General features: G+C 43.6%; 2 protein-coding genes and 1 pseudogene across 11 annotated transcripts in view; 1 reads left to right on the forward strand and 2 right to left on the reverse strand.

Annotated features, from left to right (window-relative positions):
* The window catches only part of KIF9 (kinesin family member 9), a 39,352-nt gene extending 19,425 nt beyond the window's left edge, over positions 1-19,927 (reverse strand). For 2 of the 8 annotated variants that reach the window (XM_036218811.1, XM_036218807.1), the window contains exons 1-9: positions 19,630-19,927; positions 18,414-18,465; positions 15,130-15,227; positions 13,404-13,569; positions 11,599-11,705; positions 9,523-9,747; positions 2,009-2,092; positions 1,805-1,897; positions 868-1,075 (exon numbers count right to left, since the gene is read on the reverse strand). In XM_036218811.1, coding sequence (XP_036074704.1) covers positions 868-1,075; positions 1,805-1,897; positions 2,009-2,092; positions 9,523-9,747; positions 11,599-11,705; positions 13,404-13,569; positions 15,130-15,227; positions 18,414-18,465; positions 19,630-19,728 — 1,132 coding nt within the window. In that variant the 5' untranslated portion in view covers positions 19,729-19,927. The other 6 variants (XM_036218808.1, XM_036218814.1, XM_036218809.1 and 3 more) reach the window with 6 other exon arrangements.
* Positions 9,254-9,372, reverse strand: LOC118602711 (annotated as a pseudogene).
* A 164-nt stretch (positions 19,928-20,091) lies between the features above and the next one.
* KLHL18 (kelch like family member 18) overlaps positions 20,092-26,943 on the forward strand; it is a 46,370-nt gene continuing 39,518 nt past the window's right edge. Inside the window, exons 1-2 of one of the 3 annotated variants that reach the window (XM_036218818.1) lie at positions 20,121-20,234; positions 26,529-26,633. Coding sequence is in view for 2 of the 3 variants with exons in the window: in XM_016141397.2 (XP_015996883.1) it covers positions 20,106-20,234 (129 nt within the window). In the remaining variant the exon portion in view is untranslated. Of the gene's footprint in view, positions 20,235-26,528; positions 26,634-26,943 lie in introns of all 3 variants that reach the window. The other 2 variants (XM_016141397.2, XM_036218816.1) reach the window with 2 other exon arrangements.

Below are 26,943 nucleotides of genomic sequence, written 5' to 3' on the forward strand. Positions count from 1 at the left end.
GTGGAGGCGGGGCCTTTAGAAGATGATTAGATTGAGATGAGGTCATGAGAATAGGGCCCCCATAATGGGATTAGTGCCCTTGTAAGAGGAAAGAGACCAGAGCTGTCTCTTTCTAGCCTCTTTCTCTTTCTCTCTGCTATGTGAAGACGCAGTGAGAAAGCGGCCATCTGCAGGCCAGGAACACAGCCCTTTACCAGGAACCATCCCTGCCAGACTGTGATCTGGGGCTTCCAGCTTCTAGAAGTTGAGAAATAAATGTCTGTTGTGTAAGCTACCTGGTCTGCAGTATTTTGCTATAGCAGCTGGAGCTGACTAAGACAGAGTTAGAAAGGACACACCCAAGCGTGTATGAGGCCTGGAGGAAAGGGGATGAGGGAGGGAAGGGGGAGGAGAAGCCACCAGCTGTACCTAAAAGAGGAGCCAGGGGAACAGCAGAGAAGAAATGGTGAGGGGCCAGGAGGGGAAGGGTCAGCCTTTGCTCGTGGTAGCACTCGGTTAACAAGCAGATACCAATGGCTGTTATCAAGCCCAACACAGAAGCCGGGGGACACAAGATGACAAGATACAGCCCCTGCCCCCATGCCAGAGAGGCCGTAAGTGAAGGGAAGATGTCACGGGAGAGGCCCTCCACCTGGGTCTTCAAGGTGAGGAAGAATTCTGCCAGCTGGTTTAGGGACAAGGGAAAAGAAGAAGGTAGTCCCGGTAGACACGAACGCTTAAGCAAAGGTTCTGAGGAACGGACAGCAAGGCACGTCGTGGGTGAAAGAGGAGGGCGCCATGCTGGATTCTGCCTGTCCAGGGGTGCCTGAGGTTACTGTGAAAAGGCCGCAGGTAAGTCCATGCCAGTGGAAGGAGCAATTCCATTACCACCAGCAGCAGATTTGCCGAGGCCTGTCCCTGCTCCCTGTGCACCAACCACACCCTCACCCAACGAGTCCTTCAGGGCGTGGGTGAGCTTGCACTGCCGGAAGGGGATGTGGTCCCGCTTCTGGTCCCCGAGCGCAATGATGGCCTGCTCCAGGAATGACAGGGACTTGTTGATGTAGGTGGCTTCCTTCAGGACTCGGCCCTCGGACTGAAAACCAAAGGTCAGCTGTGTTTCAGACCAAGTAGAGAGGCTGCCCCACTAAGAACACTGCAGGTCTGTGGCCAGGCTACGGCCTCCTTCCCTGGACCAGGGTCTTCTCTCAAGGCTAAGGCATCGTATTCTATCTTGGGCCAATGCTAACACTCACAGGAAGACTCCTGCAAATGTTCGTGTCAATGATCTTGTGAATGTGAATACTTATGTGAACATTCAAATGAATACTCGCTTAAGATTCGCACGAATGTGAACACACATGCCAATATTTGTGCAGATACTTAAGCAAACAATCCTATAAACATTTACACAAACACACGTGAATGTGCAAAGAATGCCCATTTGAATTTTCTTATGAATACTTATGCCAATACTAACACGCATGAATATTCGTTTTAGATGAAATACTCATGCAAAATACTCACGCAGATACTCACAGTCATATACAGAGAAATGCTAATACTAGCATGGAGCATTTACTGAGCACTTAACGGAGTGCCAGACACCTTGCCATCATCTCACTTAATGGTTACAAAGTCCCGTCAGGAAGGAACTTCCTCTGTTCCACCCCTGCTAATTCTGCCCCTCCAGCCCCACAGGACCAAGCCCACATGCTCTACTGTGCCCACCTAGCTCAGGACTGTGCTCATAAATGCGCAGTGAGGGGTGGCCCACAGACACCAGGCCGGAAACGGGGCCCTGGTTCCTGCTCCCCGCACTTACCCCAGACTTCCCCAGCCTTTCCGAGCCTGCTAGATCCACCAAGTTAATTTTGGAAGTGATGTACTTTTCTTCTGATAAGGTCCGTGAATGAGCCTATGAAACATCCAAACAGCGGTCAGACTGTCAAAGGGAGGAACTTCTGATTGAGCAGGCCCCGGGGGAATCGGCTGTCCCTCCCAGGTTATTCAAAGAGCCCACACTCACCTCCACGTAGATGGTGAAAATGCTGTGTGACCTGGATGAGTTTTTGTTCATCGTGTGAGAGGCTATAATCCTATTGGTTTCTCCCTGAAGAGGAGGAAATTGAGAAATGTAAATAACAAAGCATTTGGGTTATTTCAACTACACGGACAACTACACAGGTGATCTCGTATCATAGCAGTCAGACGAGCCTTCCAGGCAAATCTCAATTATGAACTAGTAGAGCGGGAGACAAATTAGAGTCCAGTCCTACACTTTCACCCACTGCTGGGATGTGTGAATTTGTATAGCTTTCTGAAAGCAAAGTGGCAAGATGAATTAAAAGCTTTCAAAATGTTCATAAATATTGAATCATAACCTACATACCCAACAAGTAGGGAATGACCTATCTGTACAATGGAATGTTATGCAGGCGGGAAAATGTTGGCGAATAGTTTTTAATAACAGAGAGACGCAGAATCCAAAATCAGAGCAGACTGATAGCACGTTAAAGGATCTTACGCCACGACCAAGTGGGATGTACCCCTGGGAAGCAAGGACAGTTCAACAAAAGCAAGTAAATCAAGGTGACACACCACATTACCAGAATGAAGGACAAAATCATATGATGGTATAATCTAGAGAATGCAAAAGCATCATAAACGGATGCTTTTACCAAGATGGTAATAATAGTCATTTCTTGTTTGGGGTTTACAGGTCATTTTTTTCTTTTTTATATAGGTTTGTGCTTCTATATATATATATATTTTTACAGTAGATATGTGTTACGTTTAAAAATTAGAAAAAATTGATAATTTATATTTTTAAAGGGATAGCAGGCCCTTGTCTCTAATTCACAGGGTTGGCCCCTATGACCAGAATACACTTAACAGGAGGTGTGGTAGAAATGGCTGTTCTTAGAGGAAAAAGGCCCCTGTGAAATGATATGAATAAGCCCAAAGCAGTGATGCATGGCCCCCCTGGAGACAGTGGGACACCCAAAGAGGAGGGGTGTCCAGGTCCCTCAGTTCCAAGCCCTACACCCTTTTCACCGTATCTCGGCCTAAAACATGAAGGCGGCTTCCAGCGATACAATGGACAATGTATTCACAGTCTTACTGCAAAACACCTAAAAGATGATAGAATATTTGAAACTTCCTTTTGAATGCAGGTCTGAGACTGCAAGAAAGTACGGGAAGCGCCCAGGGGCCTGACACAAAGTGGGAGCAGGGATCCAGGAACTATACGCAAGAACCGACTTCTTCCTGGCCTGAGGGCACTTGCAGACCCAAACTGTAAAATAGTCATTGCTGGATTTCTCGGTGTTTCTCTGGGCAATGAAACTGACATGTTTTAAAGATAGAGAATCTCTCCCTTTCCCTCCGGAGCCATTTGCTCTTCACATCTTCACATTGGGGCAAGAAGGTGGGGGGGGGGGTATACCTGGAGCCACTTGTGTCCTCCCCTGACTCCCTCTACTTCCCATCCTCCCACCCAAACAATCTGTTCCCATTCAAAGAGTGATAAAACCTTTCTTTCTCCTCCAGAGTCAAAAAGCTTAAATTCAAGGGTAGAGACCTTCCCCTCCTTTCCCAAGAGAGGATTTGCTTACATTTCAAAATAAAGGTATGCTCTCTCTCATCCTTGCTTTCCGTTCCTACCTGCCCTCCCTGCCCCCCAATCTCTCTCTATTCTCACAGAGAGGAAGAGGAACAAATGTATCAGCTCTTACATAAGCTCTGAGATTCCTAACTTTGGAATTCCTCTTCGGTAGTGCAGACACCCCTGCCCCTCTGTAAACACACGTGACATCTGTCCTCTATGGGAGAACTGGGGTATAGGAAACTATGCTACGACATTACTATAGCCACTATTACCACCGTGAGGCTCTGAGTAATACAGATCTGGTTTCTGATTCAGAGGCCTGGTGTCTGTCTTTGTGTGTATTTTTATACATATATACTTGAGGGAGGGACCCTTCACAGTTCTGGACTCAACATTTTAGAATCCAACCATATAGATGAAGTCAGAAAAAGCTCCGGGTCTATCCGAGGTGGGTGTCTGATAATCCATGTCCCTGAAGTCTATGCCCTCTGGCAAAAGAGAAATAGAGGAAAATCTGCTGCAGAAAGTGGAGAGCAAGGAAACTATTTTAGCACTGTAATTATGTCTGGCTAGGAGGGGTAAAATAATGTCTCCAAGAATTCACAATTGTAACCTCAATTGAACACGAGATTGGGGCAGTGATATACAATACTAATAAGTTCTGACAACCTTAAAATAAACATGTGATTTAAAGAGGCCCTGGATTGGTAATGTCCCTTAGGCTCCTGAAAGAAAAAAATGTAATATGTTCTCTAAAGTAATATATTCTCAACCAAGCCTCAAATAAAGGCCAAGGAAGTAGAGCTTAAAGTCATATTACAAAACACACACTGAAACAAGGTATCGTAAGCAAAAATCACTAGAAAGAATAACTGCAGAACTGACACTCAAAACGAGAAGATAGTGGAATTATTAAAGAATATAAAATAAGTATGTTTAATATGTTTAAAGAAATAAAAGGGAATCAAAAACATGATATATGAATAAAATTCTATAAAAATATAACCAGTAAGAGAAAAAGAGAACAAAATGGAACTTCTGTAAATAAAAAATGTAATTCTTAAAATTAAAGAAAATATTAGATACTAATCTGAAGAAGAGAGGAAACTAAAAAATGAACCTGAAGATACTACCACCCCAGTCTCTGGTTTTACACATAAGAAGCTTGGAAGCTACTACTCACTTTAACATTAAGTAAAGAGCTGAGCACACTGAAAAATCCACAACCCTTCCTAAACATGTGAGGTCACAGGGCAAGTCACTGGCCCTAAAATTGGGAAGACAGGCAGATACAGAGAATTATGCCATATTGGAGCAGAAACATCCATGGGAACCAGTAGTGACAGTTTCATTTATCGAGCACTTAATGTCCGGATATCAAGAAAAAATTACCAGGCATCCTAAAAGGCAACGACAGCAGAATATACGTCCTTTTCAAGCTCACACAGAACATTCGCCAAGACGGACCTCATTCTGGGACATAAAACACACCTTAACACATTTAAAAGAATAGAAATCATACAGTGTCGACTCTCACGCCACATGGAATTAACCTAGAAATCAAAAACAGAAATATAACTGGAAAATCTCAAAATAAGTGGAGACTAAACAATACATTTCTGAATAACACATGGGTCAAAAAAGAAATCTCAAGAAAAATATTTTGAAGAAAATGAAAATGAAAATAGGACTTATCAAAGTTTGTGGGATGCAGCAAAAGCAGTGGTTAGAGGGAAATTTATACTACTGAATACATATATTGGAGAAGAAAAAAGATCTAAAATAAATCATCTAAGTTCCCACATTAGGAAACTAGGAAAAGAAGAGCAAATTAAATCCAAAGCAAGCAGAAAAGAAGAAACAATAAAATTAAAGCAGAAATCAATGAAACTAAAAATAGAAAATCAATAGAGAAAATCAATGAAACCAAAAGCTCATTCTTTAAAATGATAAATAAAATTGATAAGCCTCCAGCCCAGCCAACTTAGAAAAAAAAAGAGGACACAGATTAATATTGCAAATGAAAGAGGGGACATCACTACAGATCCCATGGATATTAAAAGGATAATAAAGGAATGTTATAAACAAGTTTCAGCCCACATATTTGATAATCTAGATAAAATGGACCAATTCATTGGAAAACATGATCTGCCAAAACTCATAGAAGTAGACAATCCGAATAGGTCTATATCTATTCAAGAAATTTAATTGATAATTAATAACCTTCCGAAACAGAAATTGCCAGGCCCAGATGGGTTCACCAGTGAATTTCACCAAACATTTAAAGAAGAGATAAAAGGATAAATAACATAAAAGAAAGATTAAGAGACATGGAAGACAGAGTGAGAAGATTAAGAGACATGGAAGACAGAGTGAGAAGACAGAAGTCTGTCTAATCAGAATTCTAGAAGGAGATAATTGAGATTTTAAAAGGGGGAGGTGGGAAGCAATATTCAAAAGAATCGTGGCTATTTTTTTTTCAATTGATATAAATGATATGAATCCTCTGATTCATGAAGTGTAACGAATCACAGGAAGGACTGCTTCCCACCAATGAGTATGGCAGGGATATTAAATAGATCTGTTCTTAGTTGGCCAAACTTGGCTCAAGGATTCCTAACCTGTTTGCGCTGAACCTTCTTTACACTGCCTGAGTGCTTCCACTAACCTTCCCTCCTGTCACTTGAGGTAAGATTTGCATCATGGCTTGATGGTTATCCAGCCTTACCTGGTTCCCTTCCTACTTCCTTGACACAGAAATTTCTTCTCATAAAACCTTTGCACATTTAATCCCATCTTGTCATCTGTTTTTCAGAGAACCCAGATTGACACACTTTTAAAGGACTATGAAATAGACTGACAGTTGACTTTTCACCAGTAACAATGAAAACCATAATTTTGCAATGATATCTCTAAGGTGGTCAAAGAAAACAAATGCCAAAATAGAATTTTATACCTAAAAAAAAATCTTTCAAGATTGAGAGTAAAATACATTTCAAAAAAATAAATAAATAACTGTTTAGCACCAGCATGCTCACTCTAAAAGATGTACAGTAGAAAGCGAAACAACAATCTCAGGTGGAAGGTCAAGGGGAAAAGAAAAGAAAAGCAATGAAAGCAGTAAATCTGAGGGCAAATGTGAACGAATTATATGAAACATTAATGAAATGCCTTGCGGGGTTAAAAAACAAAAATGTAAAAGACAAAGTAACAATCCCAAGGTTCTTGTAAAATCCAGGAGGATGAAAAAGTTTTGTATTAATTTTAGATTTTTATCAGTTTTATTTTTAAACATTTTATTTCAAAATAATTATAATGTTATAATAAAGTAATTATAATGTTATAATAAAATAACATTTTATTTTGATTCATAGGAAGTTTCAAAGAAATGGCTTTGAGGTCCTCTGTGCCCTTCACTCAGTCTCTCTATGATAACATCTCATAAAACTATAGCACAATATCAAAACAAAGAAGTTGACATTGGTATAATCAACAGAACTTATTAAGATTTCACAAATTATGGATGTTCTTTTGTAGCAACTAAATATGTAAATTGTCATTTCTAGGATAAACTGAGTGGTGGAGGGAGGGGGAGAGGGAAGAGAGTGAGTATAAATATGAATAAATATTTAATTTCCAAACTAGTAGAGGAGGAAACAAGTATAATAAAAAATATCCAGTTAAAAAGAGGGCAACAGACAAGAAAAAAAATGTAGAACAAATGGGACAAAGAGACAACACCCAAAAATATGACACATTTAAACCCAAATATATTAGTCATTGTACTAATTATAAATGGAATGAAATGCTTCAGTTAAAAGATAGACTGTCAGACTACCTGGAATAAATCATGGTGAAATAGAAAATTACTATTAAGGAGATGGTATCAGTAATTGAAAATCTCCCAGCAAACAAAAGTCCAGGATCAGATGGCTTCATGAATGAGTTCTACCACTGGACTTTTAAAAAATCCTCTTGTATGCTCTTTACACAAAAAGTCAAAACGAAAAAAATACACATTCGACTAACCTAAAATTAAGAATTTTTGTTCATCAAATAATATATAAAGAGAAAGGAAAAAAAGCAGGCCACAAGAAATAAGGAGATATTTGTAATACATATAAAAAAGCTACTGAAAAGGAACTCGTTTTACTGAAGAAAAAAAACAAAACTAGTTTTCAGAATATATAAAGAATTTATTCACACAGCCAAGAGAAAAAAAGTCATCTGTAAAGAAAATAAACAAAAAAACAGGAACAGGAAAATCCAAATGGTCAATAAACACATGAAAAAGGTCTTTAATTTTGCTGGTAATCAGGAAAATGCAAACCAAGGCCACAGGAAACACTACACACCAGATAGATCAGTTAGAATTTTAAAGCCAGAATAATGAGAACTCTGAGAAACTGCTGTGGGAGTATACCATCATGGAAAAGAGTTGGGATCTTCTAAGAAAGCTTAAGACATCTATATTCTCCATGACGTAGAAATGGCAGTCTTTGGCTTGATTTAGAAACATTCAGGCTTACAGCATCAGATATACATACAAGAACATTTCTAGGAAAATCCAATGTCCATCAGAAATAGAATGGATAACTAAATTGTAGTATAGCTACACAATGTAATATAATGAAGAAAATGAAAAATATACAGCAAGAACACACATTTCAAAAAAAATTAAACTATGCTGTTTGAGGAAATGTGGATGGCAGGCCATAAGTGGTAAAACTACAAAGAATATAGGAGTCAGGAGAGTGTACTTATTCACGATAACAATTCTTCATCTACTTGGACCTTCTTTAACCTTAAGCCACCAAAAAACCTTCATCTTTCCAGCTGCTATGAATATTTGTGTACAAGCTTGTGTGTGTGTGTGTGTGTGTGTGTGTGTGTGTGTGTGTGTGTGTATGCTTTAATTTCTTTTGGGTAGATTCCTAGTGGTATAATTGCTATGTCCTACGGATAAAATTAATTTTAACTTCTTAGGAAACTGCCAGAATGGCTACAAAATTTTACATTTCACCAGCAATGTATAAGAGTTCCAACCAATATGACTTTCATAAAAATAATATACACTGTAGAATTTTTTAATTGATTTTAAAAAAGAGATTTTAAATACTAAGGACATTAATCTTATTTTCTTTTCTATACCACAAATGCCCATATTTAATGTTAACTAGAAAACAAAAAGGACCATTTCAACTATGTAAAGAAAAAAAAACTAGAAGGAAATAAGTCAAAATATATATTATTGTAGAAAACAAATGTGAATTTTTTTATTTTTAAAATTTTTCCCCCCTCTCTAATCTCCCCGCTACTTTCACCCCTGATCTATGGATGTTGCTGTTTTTTTCCCTTTAAGAACTGGATCTCTGAAGGCGGGGCGTCTCCTCCCACACACTTGCAGTGTGTACCCGGGGTATAGTCGGCGAACCCAGAACCTTCTGCATGTAAAGCAGATGTGCTGACCACTACACTATGGAGCCACTCCAATTTTATTTTTTTTAATTTTTATATTTTTTCAGTACTGGCTGAAATTGCTAAATGAGTATATATTTTTTCTTTTTAAAAAAATTTTTTTAGGCGAGGCAACCCTTGGTTGACCTCACGGATTGCAAGGACCTTGTCAGTTTACAATCCCTTATTTTTTTTTATTTTTTTTTATGCCTACAACACCTGGTCTTCTTAGCTGGTCTCCCATCCAGGTACTAACCAGGCCCGACCCTGCTTAGCTTCCAAGATCAGACAGGATGGGGCTTGTTTAGGGTGGCATGGCCATAGACAAAATGAGTATATATTAATTTTCATTCTGATGATCAAAGTAAAAAACTAAGAAGGGCGTGAGGAAAAGAATAAAAGGCAGGAAAGAAGTGAAGGAAGAAGGGAAGAAGGGTGGGAGGAAGGAAGGAAGCCTTAAGACTGGATCGACTCACCTCAAAAAGGAGGCTGAATGCGTCCTCCTCCTGACTTGTGAGATGGACTGACAAGCCCTTAATGAAGACCCCTTGAGGGTTTTCCACGATGGTCATTGGCGTGGCTGAGGGTCCGACGTAGGGCAGAGTGGACAGGAGGTCGAACAGGCTCTCGTTATAGATTTCCAGGTAGGAAACACGCACGGTGACGGCGTGTGTGGGGCGTTCCTCGACCATCCTAAAAACCTGGACGGGAAGTTGCACAGCGGTCACCGAGCGTGGAAGTCGAATCGCCAGCTAGTGCTGGCGGAGTTCTCACCTCACGAGGGAACGTCGGGAAGTACAAGAAAATCCTTGTCATAAAAGAGTCTACGGTCTAGTTGGTGTGACAGTTATCCATAACTGCTATTATAATTCTTAGTTCATTGGGTGTTATCTATTATCATCTTGTTTTTTTGAGGCTTGACTTACAGATTGACTAATACTTGAACAGTTCTAAGTAGAGGCATGATGAATTGGAGTGAAGTTCTCTCGTTTTACGGGGTCTCACTGTATATAAGCCTCTTTCACATCCATGATTTAATTCCATCATCATAGCTCTCTGTGACTGAAGCACACTAGGGCAATACCCATCTGGGGAGAGCTCCATGCAATAAAATGATTTGTCTATGGTCACCCAGCTAGTAACAGAGGAGGCAAAGCCAGAACCCAGCCCTCTCAACCTCTAATACCCTCCCCAGTACTTTCAGCAGGGGACTTTGGACTGGTCTTTTCCCCTCTATGGACCTTTATTTTCTTATCTGTCAAATGGGGAGTTGGGCTAGATTATCCCTGAGGTACCATTTTGCTTTAACAGTCTAGATCTGTCCTGTCCGATATGGTAGACACTAGTCACAGATGGCTACTGAGCACTTGAAATGTGGTTAGTGCAAATGAGGAACTGAATTTTAAATTTTACTGAATTTCAAAGGACTGAAATTGAAATTTAAAAACTGATGCTAAATTCAGTTATTGGTAAATTTTTAAGTGTGTCTGGAACAACTTGGGGTTATAAATCTACTTTTTCAACTGTAAATTTTGTGAAATCTGAATACACATCAAGTATTTCTGATGAATATTTAATATAGAAATTGAAATGTCCTGTAAGTATAAAATACACACTGGATTTCAAAGACTTAGTATTGAGAAAAAGAATGTAAACTATCTCAGTAATCTTCATATTGATTACAGACAGAAATGGTATTTTGGATATACTGAGTTAAGTAAAATATTAAAATTAATTTCACACTTTTTAAAAATGTGGCTATTGGGAAACTCAAAATTGCATATATGACTTACATTATATTGCTACTGGGCAGCACTGAGCTGAACTACTGGAGTCTAAGATGATGAGATACGGAAGATTTGACCATGGGATATTGCTTTGAATATTAGAGCATGGAAAGTTTATACACCAGAGGGACATCTACACTTCTTACAGGACAGAGTTATGAAAGCTCAAGATGCTTTTAGGTAAAAGGCCATTGCCTCCTACCTCCAAACAGAGGGTCCTCACAGAACCCAGGCTATTGGACCCCAAAGAGAGGCCCATCTGTCCTGTCTTCAGCCACACTTCCCAGACTACCAGGGCAGACTCAGTCCCAAGAGCTGATGTCACCCTGCTTCTTCCCCTGGCTCTTTCTGAGGCTGTGGTGGTAGGAGAAGCCAGAGCAGGCCAGTGAGGAAGCTCTGCAGGGTCCGTATCCCCTCATTAAAACCAGGAAGGAACATGATTCAGACCTCTAAATCCTCAACTACAGGATCACAGACCATCAGAGCAGCAAGCCAGCAAGCCAGCATGTCCCAACCCCCTTCATGAATGAGGAAACGGGCTTGGCATGGGTGTGGGTCAGAGTCTGAAACCCAAACTCCTGGCTTCCTGATGCCTCTGACACACTGACACACACCCTCCCTACCATGTGCATCCTGTCCTCTCTAAAGGCTGCAACTCCTTTGAGGCCTGGACACCACTGTCTCCAGTGGCTGGCCTAGGGTTGGCAGCCTGTGGTAGAGAGAGGGGGACCCGTGTGGCACCCCGCCCGTGGGCCCACTCTCTACCTGCTGTAGAGCACGAGGGAGGATCCCCCGGTGCTTGTAATTCTCAGTTGCCCCCGTCATGGTGTATGTCTTGCCAGCTCCCGTCTGCCCGTAACACATGATGGTGCCTGCAAACATTTCAAAACATGACTTGGTGACATCCAGGAAAATAGCTCCAAGGATAGCACTGCCATCCCCCAGCATGCCCGGTGCCAGCCAGGCCCCTGGTGTGAAGGTGGCCATGGGAAGCAGCCAAGGAGAACAGGATTCCTGCCACAGAGAGTGGGCGGGTGGGCAAACAGGGACATAAATGCTCAAAACACAGACAGCTGCTCTGAGCGTGTGGGCCATACAGGGCTCTACTGGTCCCTCTACCAGGACATCTGAGGAGTGCAGGGACTTCCAGGGAACAGAGGAACTGGGGATTTTTTCCTAGAAAGATGGAGGAGGAGATAAGAGCATTGAACTCCAGCCCTTCTTTAGCAAAGCCATGAACTGCCAGGGTCTCAGGACTAGGCCTCCCCGGGGGCTGGCCAGGCAGGAGACAAGAAGGGCTTTCAAAATCCCCAGGAAGAGACAGGAGTAGGAAGGGCATTTCCTGTTAATCATGAGAATTCTTGGAAGACTGCAAGTTCTCACAGGACCAAACAGGGCTTCCAAACAGACCACGACCAGGTCCTGCCCTGGTCCTACGGCCCTCTCTGGGAAGACTTTCACTTGTAACTTTCATACCCTTTACGTCTACCATCACCACCAGGCTCCAGGACGCAAACCACTGTCAGCCTGGGCTCCGGCTCCCATCTGCTCTTCCTCTGGGCTCAGGCAGCCTGAACCAGACCCCATCCCAAAGACTGCTATTGGGCCTTTGTTTACACAGCAGATCTGCCTCTAAAATCGGTGTTTGCCTCTGCCAAACAGATGCCCTAGTTCCTGGGATTGGTAGGATTTACAAGTTACAAGGGGTCCTAATTCAGCATCTGAGCTGGAGTCAGAAAGGGTGTCTATTAACCCAACACAAATGTATAGGAAGGAGTCACTTTACCTGGGACTCACGGAACCAGGGGCCCAAGATTCTAAACCTTCCTGGGCCTTAGCTCCTCAGTCTCTACTTCCTCAGGGACACATGGCCTCAGGGTCAACTACACCTGTTATCACAGGTGTGATTACAATGTTTGAGCATCTACACTCCAGGAACCTTTAACAGAAGACCTAAAACTTGCAAACAGAGACTATTCTAGTCAGCAGCCACCATATGGGCAAAGCCTTCAAATTATGATATAAAGGGATTAAAATTTTTTAAGATTTTAAAACCATCTTACATTGAACAAGTTTGTAGAAATTTTCTAATAAAACTGCTTTTGTTAAAAATTCAAACTCTACTCAGGTTTTTAGTCATCTACATAAATAAGCCTATACTAGAATATGAACAGTAGATTGATTGTGTTGATAGAATGAATAGAAAAAGCTCCTAGCACGTAGCTGAGAGAAAAATGTTTGGACTCAAATTCATCATAAAGGCATGATCTTCAAAACTAATAGTTGAGAGATCTGAAACAGGATAATAGTTGAGTCCTCGTGACCTTTAGAGAGCCAGGTCATTCCTATGAAGGTAGAGCCCCAGCACACTGGATCAAGCTATGCCCACAATGTCACCAAGCAAATAACAAGTTTTCCCCCATAAGAACATAGAGACCGACAAATAAGCAAACAAAAGTTACTAAATGAGGTTATATTTTATTTTATTCACCATAAAATACTTGCACCTCTTCCTCCACAAGGGGTTCCATGGGTCCTTACGTAAAACAACAGTTAAGGAACTAAATTACCATTATAGCCATCGAGGGCCTGAGCAACCACATCCTTCGCGACCGTCTCATAAACCACTTCTTGGGAGGCGTCATGGAGGACTCCATCCAGCTTGAACGACCAGTCTGTCTGCTGGTTATTGACGACTCCTCTCCGGGTATCTTTTCTTAAGTGAATATCAATGGTCTAGAAGAGAGGGGGGGGATGGAGGGAGAGGTCAGAGAGAAAGAGAGCAAAACGACAGAGCAAGGGAGAGAGGGAGAGAGGGAAAGGGAGAGAAAGACTTAGTTATGTGTTAAGAAACTGGTGCTCGGTCACTGGTAGCTGATGCCTGATGTGGAGGAAACAGGACGTGAACTTGAGGACTAAGAGGGGCTCCGACATGTGGCCTACATCCCGGATGCCTTCTTAGGGACAGGAGGAGGAAGCTCCTGCAGGGAGGCCACATGACCCTTAAGGTGGAAGGATCAGGAAACTGGAGCACTTACTTGTTTACGGGGTGCTGTCTTGGTTCCCCCACCCGTGATATGGGATCAAGCATGTTCTTATTAAAGCAGCTTTAGATACAACGTTCCACAAGCACTGGGAGGCCTTGGATCAGGCCAGAGGGAAAAGTGCGCTTGGTGACAGAGGCTGGGCTTGCGTGCCTTCTCTCTCTCTGGTCACCGGCGGCGTGGCCTCCCTCAGCGTTGTGGTGAGCGCCTCCTTCCACAGGCACGCTAAGGCCAGTGGGAGTACTGATGAAATAAAAACTGCAGAAAAGGCTCTGGCCTGGTCAGATGCAGCTACTCACTGGTATTGGAGCAAATCACGGGTGCCTACCTACTTGTAATCAGCAGGTTTTTAGATGCAGAGAGTTTAAAAAATATTTTTAGACTTTTTGATTCCTCCACAGCAAGTCACTGCGGCAGCAGCTGGTTTAGGAACACACTGGGTTATGTCAATGGCGGATTCTAGTCTCCACACTGGGGACTTCTGATGCAAACAGATTCTCGCTGGACACTTACACTGGCTGCCCTAATCCAGGAGCCGAGCATGGCCACACACAACAAAACTATGATCAAGAGGGAGAGGCTTGGTCCATTCACGCATTAACTGCTCTGGGCTTCTGTGGTCATTGAAACCATGCCCAGCAGCATGCCCTTCACAGGGCTGCATGTGAACTTCTGACTGCTAGGACTTTCGAAGCTTGAGCAGGTGCCCTTGAATTCTTCCCTAAGAGAATGTCTTGATGCTGCCTACAGTAGATCCATAAATGCTTGCTAAAAAAAAAACATCTAACGCTCTCAAGCTGTCCTAAGCCTGTCACAGGCTTCAGAAAGGTTCTCGGGACTATGGCAAGGACGTGGGAATGGATCAGTCCTTCCAGCTCTCTCTCTGAGAGTTTCTCTCACTGCTTTGGTAAGTTTAACAGTAATCGACTTAAAACTTCTTCCTGTATCCCCTGACAGATCTGTAACAGCAGATCTGATCACCAAAACTTTATGAGTGTGGACAGATGTCAATTTTGGTGTCAGACACAAAAAGATAAACTTATCCACCGAAACGACAATTAAAAACGGGAGTTTGGTGAATTTCCTCATCAAACAGCATTGCGAGGGAACGGTTTAGACCTACAGACTCCAGAGTCCACCTGAACTTTACCAGTTCTGTCTTGGCCCCTACAAAGCTTTTGGAACAGGGTTGCCATGCAATGAGCTGGGACAGCGAGGCCTGGGCAGTTGAAGGCAAACACATCGCACTTACTCTGTTGTCACCTCCGTATCTGATCATTTCATGAGCAAAGTCATCGGTGGGTTTGACGCGGACGAACGCGTGTACTTTTTTCCTCGTACCCATTGTACCTAAAAGGGAGAAAACCGCAAAATTTTCAGTAGTTACCATCAAACGACAAGTAGAGGGGAGGAGCCATTCATTAAGAAGAGCAGAAAAGAGTGATGTGCAGGCCACGTTCCTGTCCCAGTGGGGATGGGTCTCCCTTTTCACCCCTTGGCATTTCAGGAAGCAGTCTACCCACAGGGCACTCACTGCTCAACAGGTACGTGTGCGCCCAACTTTATAGGCCACCTCATCGTTTTCCAGCAATGACCCCTCAAGAGACCAAAATATGAAGCAAAGACTGCTCCTAAGAGATGGCCTAACAAGTGGTTTCTAGAAATGTTCTCTTATTCCTCTTATGCTTTGCCTCATTCGCTGTATTTTCCTCGAAAATACTTACTGTGAAAGGCCTTAAAACTAATTCTTTTCTTCATTAGCATACCTCACTTCAGATGCAGCGCCTCCTCCTCTACCTCCATCAGACTAAGATCAGGAAAAGGTTTGCTAGAAGCATATTTAATCTAGCCCATAATCATATATTCTTTCTTCTCTGGCACTCCATTGAGAGAAAAATCAGAGTCCCCTACCTCCTCTCCCCCTCCTAAAATCTAACTATATTCTTATTGTTTTCTTTAAGGTAGACACACATATATTTGTATTCCTTCATTCACGGGATCACAAATAATTACTATAAATAATAAAATGTTACAATAAATGTTTGATGTGGCTTCATGGAATAGGATGAATAGGACACTTACAGAAATAATTCATAAGGACGTGATTTAGGCAAATGACCTTCCTAGTATGCAGAGTTGTCCTACAATGGACAGGATCTTCTCAAGGAAGGATCAGAAACACCATAAACTGTCAAGCACACTCAAGATGCCAAGTGGCAGAGATGCTACAAAAGGAGTTAGTTACATTGACGGCAGAGTTACTTGATCTCCAAGATCCTGTTCAACTAAGGTATAAACATTTTTAAAAGCTGAATTGTACAACTCTCCCAATGATAACTAAGAAATCTCATTTTTTATTGGATATTAGTCTCATTGGTCAAATCACACTGGACAGTGTCTATGAAAAAGTATTTAATACCAGTTAGGCAGTAAATTTTGGTTCCAGTATTGACACAGAGTGGAAAAGCAAATGGGTTATTAAATGAATAATTGCACGGATTTTTATTGCTTTAAGAGGAACTTCAAACTTAACCAGCTCTTTAGGTGCCTCTTACACACCAATGACAAAGGATTAAATACTGAGAGAAAATGCCAAGAGCTCTATGGAAAGCTAAGTAAAAATCTATCTGCAATTATCAATTGTGTTATATCTAGTTAAGTCATACTAGAAAACAGAATAAAAGTCTAGAAAAATATACAATAACCTCATTGTTCAAAACTATTGGGCAAACTAACATAATACAATTTCAAATTGTTCCAAGATAAAGTATTTTCTAATTCTACATCCAAATTTTTTAAAGATCAATCTATTATTTCTTTCTTTCCTTCTTTTTGCATTTTAAAAATAATTTGAATAGTATCATCAAGTAGTTTATGGTCATGTAGTCTTAAGACTGGGCTCTGAAATTTCAATAATTTCACTTTTAGAGAACCATGAATATAAAGAAATAATGCTAACAATTCATTTAGAGTTAATGCTCCACAATGTACAAAACAGACTTTGAACAGAGACAAGACCAGAGGATAATGTCTGGGGTGTCATACGCTTCTCTTTTGATCCCTTCAGGGTTAGACCAGTTTTATCAGAAAGGAGGCATTTGCCCTAAAATAACCTGTACTTTCATGGGACAGAGGAGAGGAGTTAAGGCTAAAGAAAACTCCTTGATACTTTTGAAAAAGACGACCCACAAACAAATTTACTGAATTTATGAAGTTAGGGAAACATGAGGCATAAGGAGCTGATTTCATCTTCAAATGGGAAAAAAAGCAGTATCAACACAGTTATTAAGGAAAAAATAGCTTGCCTGGGCTATTGCAAAGCGCTCTAACAAATAAACCGATAGAATGTTTAATATTGTTAAAAAGCTAATTGTCAAGACCTTTACTGTAAAAAAAAAAAAAGTCGAATTTAACAGGATTTCTTCTCTTAAATATAATTATTGCACTTTTTTAAAAAAGTACATTAAATGTCAACATTTTACATGTATTATCTAAGAACGGTTCAATGTGTGTCACCTGATAAAAATGATTCCATGATTTCATGTTAAAATATGAATGTTCCTCCACATTTCTAGACACAACTTGAGTTGACCACTTGATTTCCTCTTACAGTTATATTAACTATCATCAAGTGGCAGTAAGTATCTCTATAGAACCAAGTTAAATAAAGACAGGCCCTGTTCTTTCGTTTAGTTATAATGATGTGGACGTTAAACTCTAATCGTTATAAGCCCTTCGGATGTCAAATCAAACAAGCAAACATGTTGCCTTCATATTTGTAGAGTGTGTAACCACTTCCTACATTCTTCAAGCAGTGATTTATGGAAGTCTTTTCCACTATGGGATCATCCAGGGTTTCTAATTTTTAGAAAATGAATCTGAAAGGTATCCAGGTGAGCAAGGATAATGGCTTATCCGATTTTAGTCCTAAAATTTTTGTCTGCAAAATTGAACTCTAGAAACAAAAAGCCATGAATAGCTCTAACATGAATCCCAAGTTGAGGAAACTGAAGAGAACCTCTCATTTCTAAGTTCACTTTGATCTAGACTATTGGGAAGTTGAGAGTGGAGGGAGGTGTTTTGACTCCAGCAAACACTCTCAATCTCTAAAGCTCTGGGAACCATTCCCCATACCAGTTTGAGGACCCATCGTCCTGCCCAGGATGCCCTCTGAAAGGAACCATGAAGTAAGGCAGCTCTGGAGCAGGTGCCCTCCCAACAGCTCCCACCCACTGACGGCACAAAGGCAACCCAAGCCAGCTCCAAGCATTGCCCTCCCCTCAGAGCCTGGCCCTTCTCTGCCCTGCAATTTGCCAACATGCACATGCACATGCAGTCGCCCTATCCATGCTTCCCAAAGCCCTCCTCATGCACATGCCCATTGCTCCAGGCACCACACCGCATGGCTCCAGGCACGCCAAGAGCCATACCCCTCAAGGCAAGCCTTCTCTACTAACTACACCCCCCTGTGAGTCTGCTACTCAGTAGCCAATCAATATCCAGATATTTGGGGACCCCATGCCATCTCGCACTTACTGAAATGCTTGTTACTGTTCTTACGTCGCATCATTTGGGTGGGTTTCAGCTCCTAAATTACAAGCCGCGTGAGGGGTGGGACTGTGTCTTTTATCTCTTTTGAATCCCCCCTCAATGTCCAGAACAGTGTCCAGCACAGAGCAGGTGCTCAAGAAATGGTAGATGGTGATGCCCGTGGTTGGAAGTCAGAGGGTGGGTCCATCTTTGGTCACTACTGAAAAGGCCCAAGGGGCAAATAATGTCACCCTCCTTCCACACCACCTCCAATCCCTCAGCCCACAGCCCTTCTAGGCGGACACTTGGTTTCCAGGCACCACTTGCAAGAAACCATGTTCAGCCCCTCCTCACGCCCTCCTTTTTAGTTAGAGTCCTTCTCCTTCAGACCTCTTGGGGAATGCCCCTCCCTCAGCGGCACTACACTTACATATTTCTGGTGTAAATAAGTGAATCTCTGAGTGCTCACCAGGAAACTAACCTGCTGAGAAGTTCAAGGTTTCCTCATTTGTTTTAGGGGTGGGAATGAACAGAATTGCTACCAAGACTCTAAAGGTTTGATAAAAGGAGAGGGAGCATCTGCTGCGGTAGGCACCAGGAGAGTCCCTGTCTTCCAGCGCTTCTGCCCAGACGAGCTCTCATGGGAAATCCTCATAGCCACCAGAGTGGTAGCAGTATCTGAACCAGAAAACCAAACCAAACCAAACCAAACCAAACCAGGGCCCAAACGCATTCATTCTTGGGCTTAACAAAAGACTCGGCTCCAGGCAGAATTGGCCTTTTTTTTCTTTTTCTCACCCAATATGCAGTGGACCTGGGGACCATTTCTGTCTCTCTTGAGCGGTTTTCTCATCTGTAAAGGCTTTACAGTAAAGCGAAGGGCTCAGACTGTCGTTCCGGAAGCCTCCTCCAGTTCGAAAACAAGACAAGTGCTGAAGAGCCCAGATCTCTGGCCCCGCGCCTCGCGCCCTGTGAACCTCAGGCGCGACGCAGGACCCTCGTGGGGCTAAAGAACGTTAGATGTGAAGACCCTAAGCTGCAGCCAGGCTGAAGCCGCCCCCACGATGCCGCGTCCTCCTCTGCTCGGGTTTCACAGTTCAGCGAGCCAAACCCGGGCACTCCTGGACCAGTGTTCCGATTCCATCCGCTGCAGTCCCCCGGGCGCACACCTACTCTCCACCCTCCCTTCGCCTCACCCCGGCGGCGCGTGGCCCCTGCTCACCGCTCCGGGGGCAGCTGCCCCCCCAAAGCGCGACCGCTGCAACTGCCGCGACCGGAAAATCGGATCGCTCGGCTGCCGGGCTGTGTACACAACCGCCATGGCAACGGGCGGCTTCCGGAGGTTCCGGAAGTCTTAGGGTGGTGGCGGAAATGAAGTGCGTGGTCCTCTTTTGAGAGGCGAGTAAAGTCAGGGCAGAATTGGAAAGACGGAGATGGTACTGATGATTTTAGAAAGACTGAGGCAGGCGCGAGACCCAGGTCGGGACAGCGAGGGGACGGAGGCTGGTCCTGAACCAGGAAGCGGGGCAGCAGGGCTTCCGGCGCAGAGCCGCCCCTGGCTACGGTGGCCGCGCAGGCCTGTCGGATCCCAGCCGCGCGCCGGAGCTGCCGTCCGCGTGCGCCGCGCCGCGCCGCGCCCCGCCCCGGGGAGTTTCGAGCCGGCCGGCCAGGCCTGCGCAGTCGCGGCGGCCGGGGAAGATGGTGGAGGACGGCGCGGAGGAGCTGGAGGATCTGGTACACTTCTCCGTGTCCGAGTTGCCTAGTCGCGGCTACGGCGTCATGGAGGAGATCCGGCGGCAGGGCAAACTGTGCGACGTGACGCTCAAGGTACCGAGAGCTGGGCGGCACGGGGCTGTGGGAAAAGGGACCGAGAGGGGTGTAAAGAGGGGCGGGGCTGATAGGGGAAGAGAGGTCTGGCGAGCAGAGGGGTAGGGAAAGGAGGTTGGAGGGAGACGGAATAGGGGGGAGAGAGGTGCCGAGCGGGAGAGCGGGACTGGGGCTGAGCGGGAGACGGACAGGCACAGCCTCTCAGCCCGTAGCAGGAAAGACTGAGAGCTGCGCTGCCGAGGCCCTCGGAATGGGAGACATTGGGGTGCCCGCCTCCCTTTTCTGTCACACAGACGAGAAAATGGACTTGCAGCCCCTCCATGGAGGAAGGGGCGGCGGCTCTCTCTGCGTTATGATGGGCACCACTGAAGCACCTCTTGTCACCACAGCTATTTCTTTGTGCCCCTCGAAGTTAGCTGTGTTGTAGAGGCGCGGGTTTTTCCCTAAGAGTCACCGCTTGCCCTTGATCGTTAGATTACTACCTTGTCTCTTACGAGCTTTTAAAATCAGATCCGGACATCTTTTGAGGTGGGCAGCTACTCTGCCCCACACGGGGAGGCACACCGTCACCACCACCGCAGAGGTCACGGAAAATGGACTGACAGGCTGCGTGGGGAGCGGGATCTCTTGATCACCTGTTCCCTACTGGCATTTTGGGTGTGAGAGCCAGCCTTCCTCCCGTGCTTCGCATCCATTCCCGGTGGAGAGGCATGCGGGGCTGCTCCTTAGCCAAGCCGCCGAGCCATGTGGAGCCCTCCAGGTGGGAAAGTGCTCTAGCAAGCCATGTCCCCTGTTGTGCTTGGGCTGGAAGGCTCTCAGCATCTGTGGATGACCTCGTTTCAAAACAAAACAATACTACAGCAGAGCTCTTTTTGCTCTTTATTTTCTGCAGGGTTAAGGAAGTTTTTTTCCTTCTACATATTTGAGTCAGACCTTTGGAGACAGTAGAGTAGAATGGCTAAGAGAGTGGCTTTGGAGATTGAAGGATTTGGATTAAAATTCTAGTTGTAACCTTGGGCAAGTTACTTAATTTCTCTAAGCATCAGTCTTCCAAATGTAAAAATAGGAATTATTCCTGATTCTCAGTATTAGTATGAGGATTAAATGAGAACATTGTGGTGTTCTTTTCATAATTCCTGGCATAAGTTTTTCATCACACTAAACCCCTCCTGAAGGAGATTAGTTTTGTAGGAGAGGAGTGAAGTGGCCTGAGAGGGGGAAGGATCTTCAGGGAGAACCAAGGGGTTTTAGGAAAATGAGCTGGACTAAAGGAGGCAGAGGAAGTAAATATAAATGGGAGATTTTTGTCCATGGCGATTACGTGGTAGACCATGTCAAGGCTCCTAGAGATTTATTTGTAAGTGAAAGAATGAGCTGGTTGTGGCAGTAACACTTGGGGTGCGTAGAGACTGTCGTGAAGCGGTAATAGGGGAGAATGTTTGGATTAAGATTTAGCCTGAAAGGGTGACCCAGGGAAAGCTTGTAAGACGCAGAGAAGCAAAAAAGGCATGATAGAGTGAGATGGCCACAGATACTCCTACATAAATTAAACCAGTGCAATTTTCCTCCACATTTAATGCAAATACAGAATATGGCAACCTTTTAGCATAAAAATGCTTGTATGATTTTTCCATTGAAATGCTTTTGTTCATTCAAAGGGACAAATAAATTATCAGACATAGTTCCAAATAAGTAAATTTTCAGAGAGAGTTCCAACCAGGCGCATCAGTGTAAATCGATGTATTAGATCTGAGAAATAAAGACCAGTATAAAGGCACAGGCAAGAGGTGGACAGGACCGGAGAGAGCATCTGCTTCACTGGTTTTCAAACTATTCTGTAGAGCCTGAGACATAGCCCACTGGCCGTGTGGTAGTGGGGGCCAGGGCGAGGCCAGGTGAACCAGGCTCTGCTCCATTTCCCTCCCCTAGAGCTGCTCTGTGAAATTTGTTTTGGTCTGTCTTTCAGGATAGTGTCTTTCCTAAAACTTCTGGTGATTCCATACCATCTTCCAAATATGCACTGAAAAGCCGGTTGGAAACTTTTTGTTGTGGGATGGGTTTTTTGACTAGTGGGCCTCCCTATAGGGCAGTGGTTCTCAAACTTTAGTGGGCATTAGAATCTCCTGGCCGCCTTGTTCACTGGTTTTTGGGCCTCACCCCAGAATTTCGTATTCAGCAGGTCTGGCACGGGCTTGAGAATTTGCGTTTCTGACAAGTTCTTCATTGGTGATGCTCCTGGTCTGGGGCCACATGCTGAAGGCCACAGCTGTGGGGTGATGGACTTGTACTTTTAAATGGAATGTGTTCAGAGTCCATAGGTGATCTTCAAGCTTCTGTCTCGTTGGAGGAAGTCTGGCTATTATCCTTAGGAGCCTGATGGTGCGAGGGGACTAGGGGTCCTTCCTTCTGTATGCAGACTTTCACTTAATCCCCCTGAATGGTGCCACACTCTTGTCTTCAGTGCTGCCCTGGTTATCCAAGTCTGAAGTCTCTAGTTTATCCTGTCCAGAGAATAAACCTCCAGTCGTCTGCTGGGGCAGTGACGGAGCATTTGCTTGCCTGGTGAGGGGACTAGCCCTGCCTGTTTTCAGCCTTCCTTATGCTTATACCTTGAGAGGAATCCTGTGTGTCTCCAACAGTTGAGTTTTGGAGAGGATTCTACAGTGGCTTGCCGCCTGCAGCACTCACTGTTCTCCATCTAAATCAGTTACTACTCATTTGTCTGCTTTTCATCTTCCATAATGTGACATTTCTAATCTGCTCTCTCCGTCGGCTTTTTTTTTTCCCTTGAGAGCTTTGCTGTTCCTTGACGGTCAGTCTGAGAGGTAGGACACACAGCACAGATTCGAGCTGACTGCCTGCATTTGCATCTTGGCTCTGCCACTTACTAGTTGTGAAAACTTGGGCAAGTTCCTTAGACACTGGTGACTCAGTTCCTTCACACGTAAAATGGGGATCATCACCGACCTAATAAGAGTGTTAAGGATTCCATTAGTTCATACACTTAAAACAATCACATGGCTAAATGCTCAGGAAGTAGATGATATTTATGAATAATAATTTAATGGGTTTCTAAAGGGATGGAAATAAATGCGAATGTCCAACCTGCCATTTTGAATTTGCTTTAGCTTCTGATGAATTCTAGATGATGTTCATTGCCTTAAAAGAGTTTGCAAACCACTGCTCTGCTTCAGCAGCTTGCATTTTACAGACGAGGACCCAAGCACAAGAGAAGAAAGGACTTGTCCAAGGTCACAGATTAAATCAGGCAGAGCTAGGGTTAGAGGCTAGACTCCTGGTCTCTATATTCTGCGTCAAGTATTCTTTCATGTGCTCCCATTGCCTCTTCTGTTACTGATAGCGTTGATGGTAATGAACTGACTTCAGATGCTCCCGTGCGAATTAATCTACCTCAGGTCACTTGTACTCATCTTTAACAGCATGTCATCTTTTCTACGCGAATTTTAGGGAGAGTGTGAAAGTCAGCATTTAGCAGGTAGGCCATCAAAATTCACTGCCTTATTCTTGAATATTGCTTAATTTTCTTTTTGGAAATATTTGAAATTAAATTCCTTGGGTGCCTGTTTGGTAATTAAGTAGAGGCATAACAGAATAGGGTAATATATTGGATTTTTAAAGAATCACATTTTATATCCATGGTGACTTAAACCTCTTTGAAAAATGAAAATGATGAACCTTCTTCCCAGAAAAATGCACATACTTACAGATGTGCAGTATTTTGCATTCAGTCTTGAGAGCAGAAGACCATATTTGGATCTTGGGTTATGAATCCCAAGTGAGAAATCATCAGAGAAAGCCCATGGTCCTTCTCCTTGGCAAATCATTTTTGTCTTAAAGGTTAGAAGGAACATAATACTAGGCTTCTTGGCAACCTATACCATAAGGATTGGTCTGGATAGAGAGGCTTGCATCCACAGGGGCTCTCATCCCCCCCTTCCCAACAGTCAGGTTCATCTCCTTTCCTCTGGACTGCCAGGAGCCCAGTGCCCAGGCCGTGACTGTCAAGTTCATCTGGGTCCAGCAAGCTGGGCAGATTCCCCAGACTCAATGAGTGTTCTCCGTGACTTACTATTCATGAGCACTAGACCAACCAAATTCATACATTTTTTTCCCCCTCACTTCACCCATTTCTTTCTTTCATAGTGAGAGCAGAATGGGGTCAGCAAACCTGTGTACTATTTGCTGACCCATAATCTTAAGAGAGAGGAGCTGCCTACACACACAACACTTTGTTTTTCCACCACTAATAATGGCTCCTCAAGATCTGCTGGCATCAGTCCTCCCAGCATTTTCCCAAGGCCCCTGCTAAGGTTATGAACCCAGATCTGAGAATTTAGCCTCCGGAAAGAAATGTCTTTTTCATGGGCGAAAGACACAATATTAGAATATTGCCTTTTGACCCACTAAATCCAAGTACAGAGTTTTCACTGAAACTGGCTTCAAGAACCACACTTTGAGTCTGGAATCTTGGCTAATTTGTCACACCGATTTTGTGATGAAAGAGTAGGTGGAGAAGGATATCAGGAAATGAAGTAAGGACTTGTTGATGCATGCCATTTTTATGTTATGTGTAATGCAGTGAGCTACACAGGTATAATTATAAGAGCTAGAATAATCGTCTTAAAAGGAGCCATAGGAGTCCTATATCAAAGCCATTGCCTTTACGGATGAAAAACCCTGAAGCTTAGAGATATTAAGGGATTGCCCAAGGCACAGAGCTATATTCTCCGAGCTCCAACACAGCTGTTTGTTGGTGGAAGCCATGCTTTTACATCCTCTGTCGGATTACTCACCTGCCTTGCTGACGGAATGAAGCAGAGCAGGAAGCACACACCATCTGCAGCATCATCTTCGAGCGTGGAGGGCAGCGAAGTGTATGTCCAGATGCAACCTCACTCTTCTGTCTCAGGAGAGAAGAAAGAGGCAGGCTTTTTCTGCTCGTCTTCTGGATATATGAAATTCTTGACTTTTAATTTTGAAACGACACCATGTTAGAAATTTTGTACTTCTGAATAGTGTTCATTCCTGGGGTTTCCTGCTGACTTTTTTCAGGTGGTAGTGTTCATTTTCAGCCTCGCCTCTTTTTAATGAGCAGTTAGAACTGAGAGGAAGACCATGCGCCTTGAGAGCACATGTGCACTTGTGACGTCAATTTGTATTCATCAAAAAGTCAGTTTTGCTCTCTTCAAGTTGTAGTGTGGATAATGCTGTTAAATTTGGACGCCGATAGATGAATGAGAGAGCTTGGTGCTGCCTGACATGTGGATGGGAGAGAGAGTTGGAGGTATCCTAGAAAATCAGTTACCAACCAAGCAACATTCCTGGGGTTCACCCTGAGACTTCTGGAGCATGGCCGGCCAGCTGGGTAATTTAAGAAGCCGGTGTCTCCAAATGCTTCTTAACTACAGTCGGTTTCTTTATTATTATTTTGTACGAGACTTCACTGTTTGCCCCCTGGCCACTCCTGGTTCGTCTTGTAGGTTCATTGATGGAAAATGAGACCACATTGTTTTTCTGAAGGTGCATTCTGTGCCCCACCTAAGTTACAAGCACGGCACCTACTTTCCTACTTTTGTTGAGTGTTGGCACTCCCATTGCCCTTTTGGTCTGGAACCAGCCAGCTTCCCCACAGTTAGTTTAGTAAGGCTTTTTCTGCCCTAACAGTTGATCATGTCACCACTTGTTTCCAGTTGGGGAGAATGTACCAAGATGTGTGAACCAGGAGTTGGCAAGCATTTTCTGTAAAGAGCCAGATAGTAAATATTTTAGGATTTGTGGGTCATACAGTTTCAGCTGCAACTACTCAACTCTGTTGTAGCACTGAGGCAGCTGTATACAATAAATACACAAACTAATGGGTAAAGGTGTCTTCCAGGAAAACTTTATTTAGAAAAACAGGCGTGGGGCAAACCCATTGGCTGTGGTTGGCTAACCCCTGTTGCATTCTGATTTGGCCTTTGTAAAGTTTAAGGCTTTTAGAGTAAGTTACACTTGCTTTATTGTCCCAGCGTAAACTTCTGTATTTTCAACACAGTATCTAGAAATTGGAGGCATCTCTTGTATAGACTACAGATGGACCAGAAGTGAAGACCTTTTTTTTCCCATGTCACTGTAGGTGATCATGGGACTGTCCTGGTTGGTGACTGAATAACTGACATAGGAAAAGTTACTGTTAAATTTTGCATCTCATCTTTAAAGTCTTGTAGCTCTGCTGGAGCTTGAAGCAGACTATTTCCAAAGCATTAACTAAAGACACCATGCTCCCTTTCTCAGTTGAAGCTGAGGATGCTTAGCTGCTTGCAGAATGGCAGGCCAGAGGAGACCGTGATGGCTCCTGTGTTCCGGTGGACCTGACCGGCTGTGTTCAGGGCCGTGAAGGTAAGGGCCAGAGTTGGGGCTTTCGACAGGCAAAGTAGATCAGTAGTTCAAATATGGCCCAATATGTCTGGGCAGAGTGTGCTGTATATCTGATCAGAACACAAGAATGATTTCAAAAAATAAGCTTAAGAATGGATATTTGCTACATTCACCCATGTTCATAGTGGCATTATTCACAGTTGCCAAAAGGTGGAAGCAGCCCGGGGTGCATTGACGGTTGAATGGATAAACAAAATGTGGTACGTTTTTTTCCCCATCTACAATGAAATATTATTCAGCCTTAAAAAGGGAGGAAATTCTGACATATGCT

Source organism: Rousettus aegyptiacus, unplaced genomic scaffold (genome assembly GCF_014176215.1).
Source record: "Rousettus aegyptiacus isolate mRouAeg1 unplaced genomic scaffold, mRouAeg1.p scaffold_m13_p_4, whole genome shotgun sequence".
NCBI lineage: Eukaryota > Metazoa > Chordata > Mammalia > Chiroptera > Pteropodidae > Rousettus > Rousettus aegyptiacus.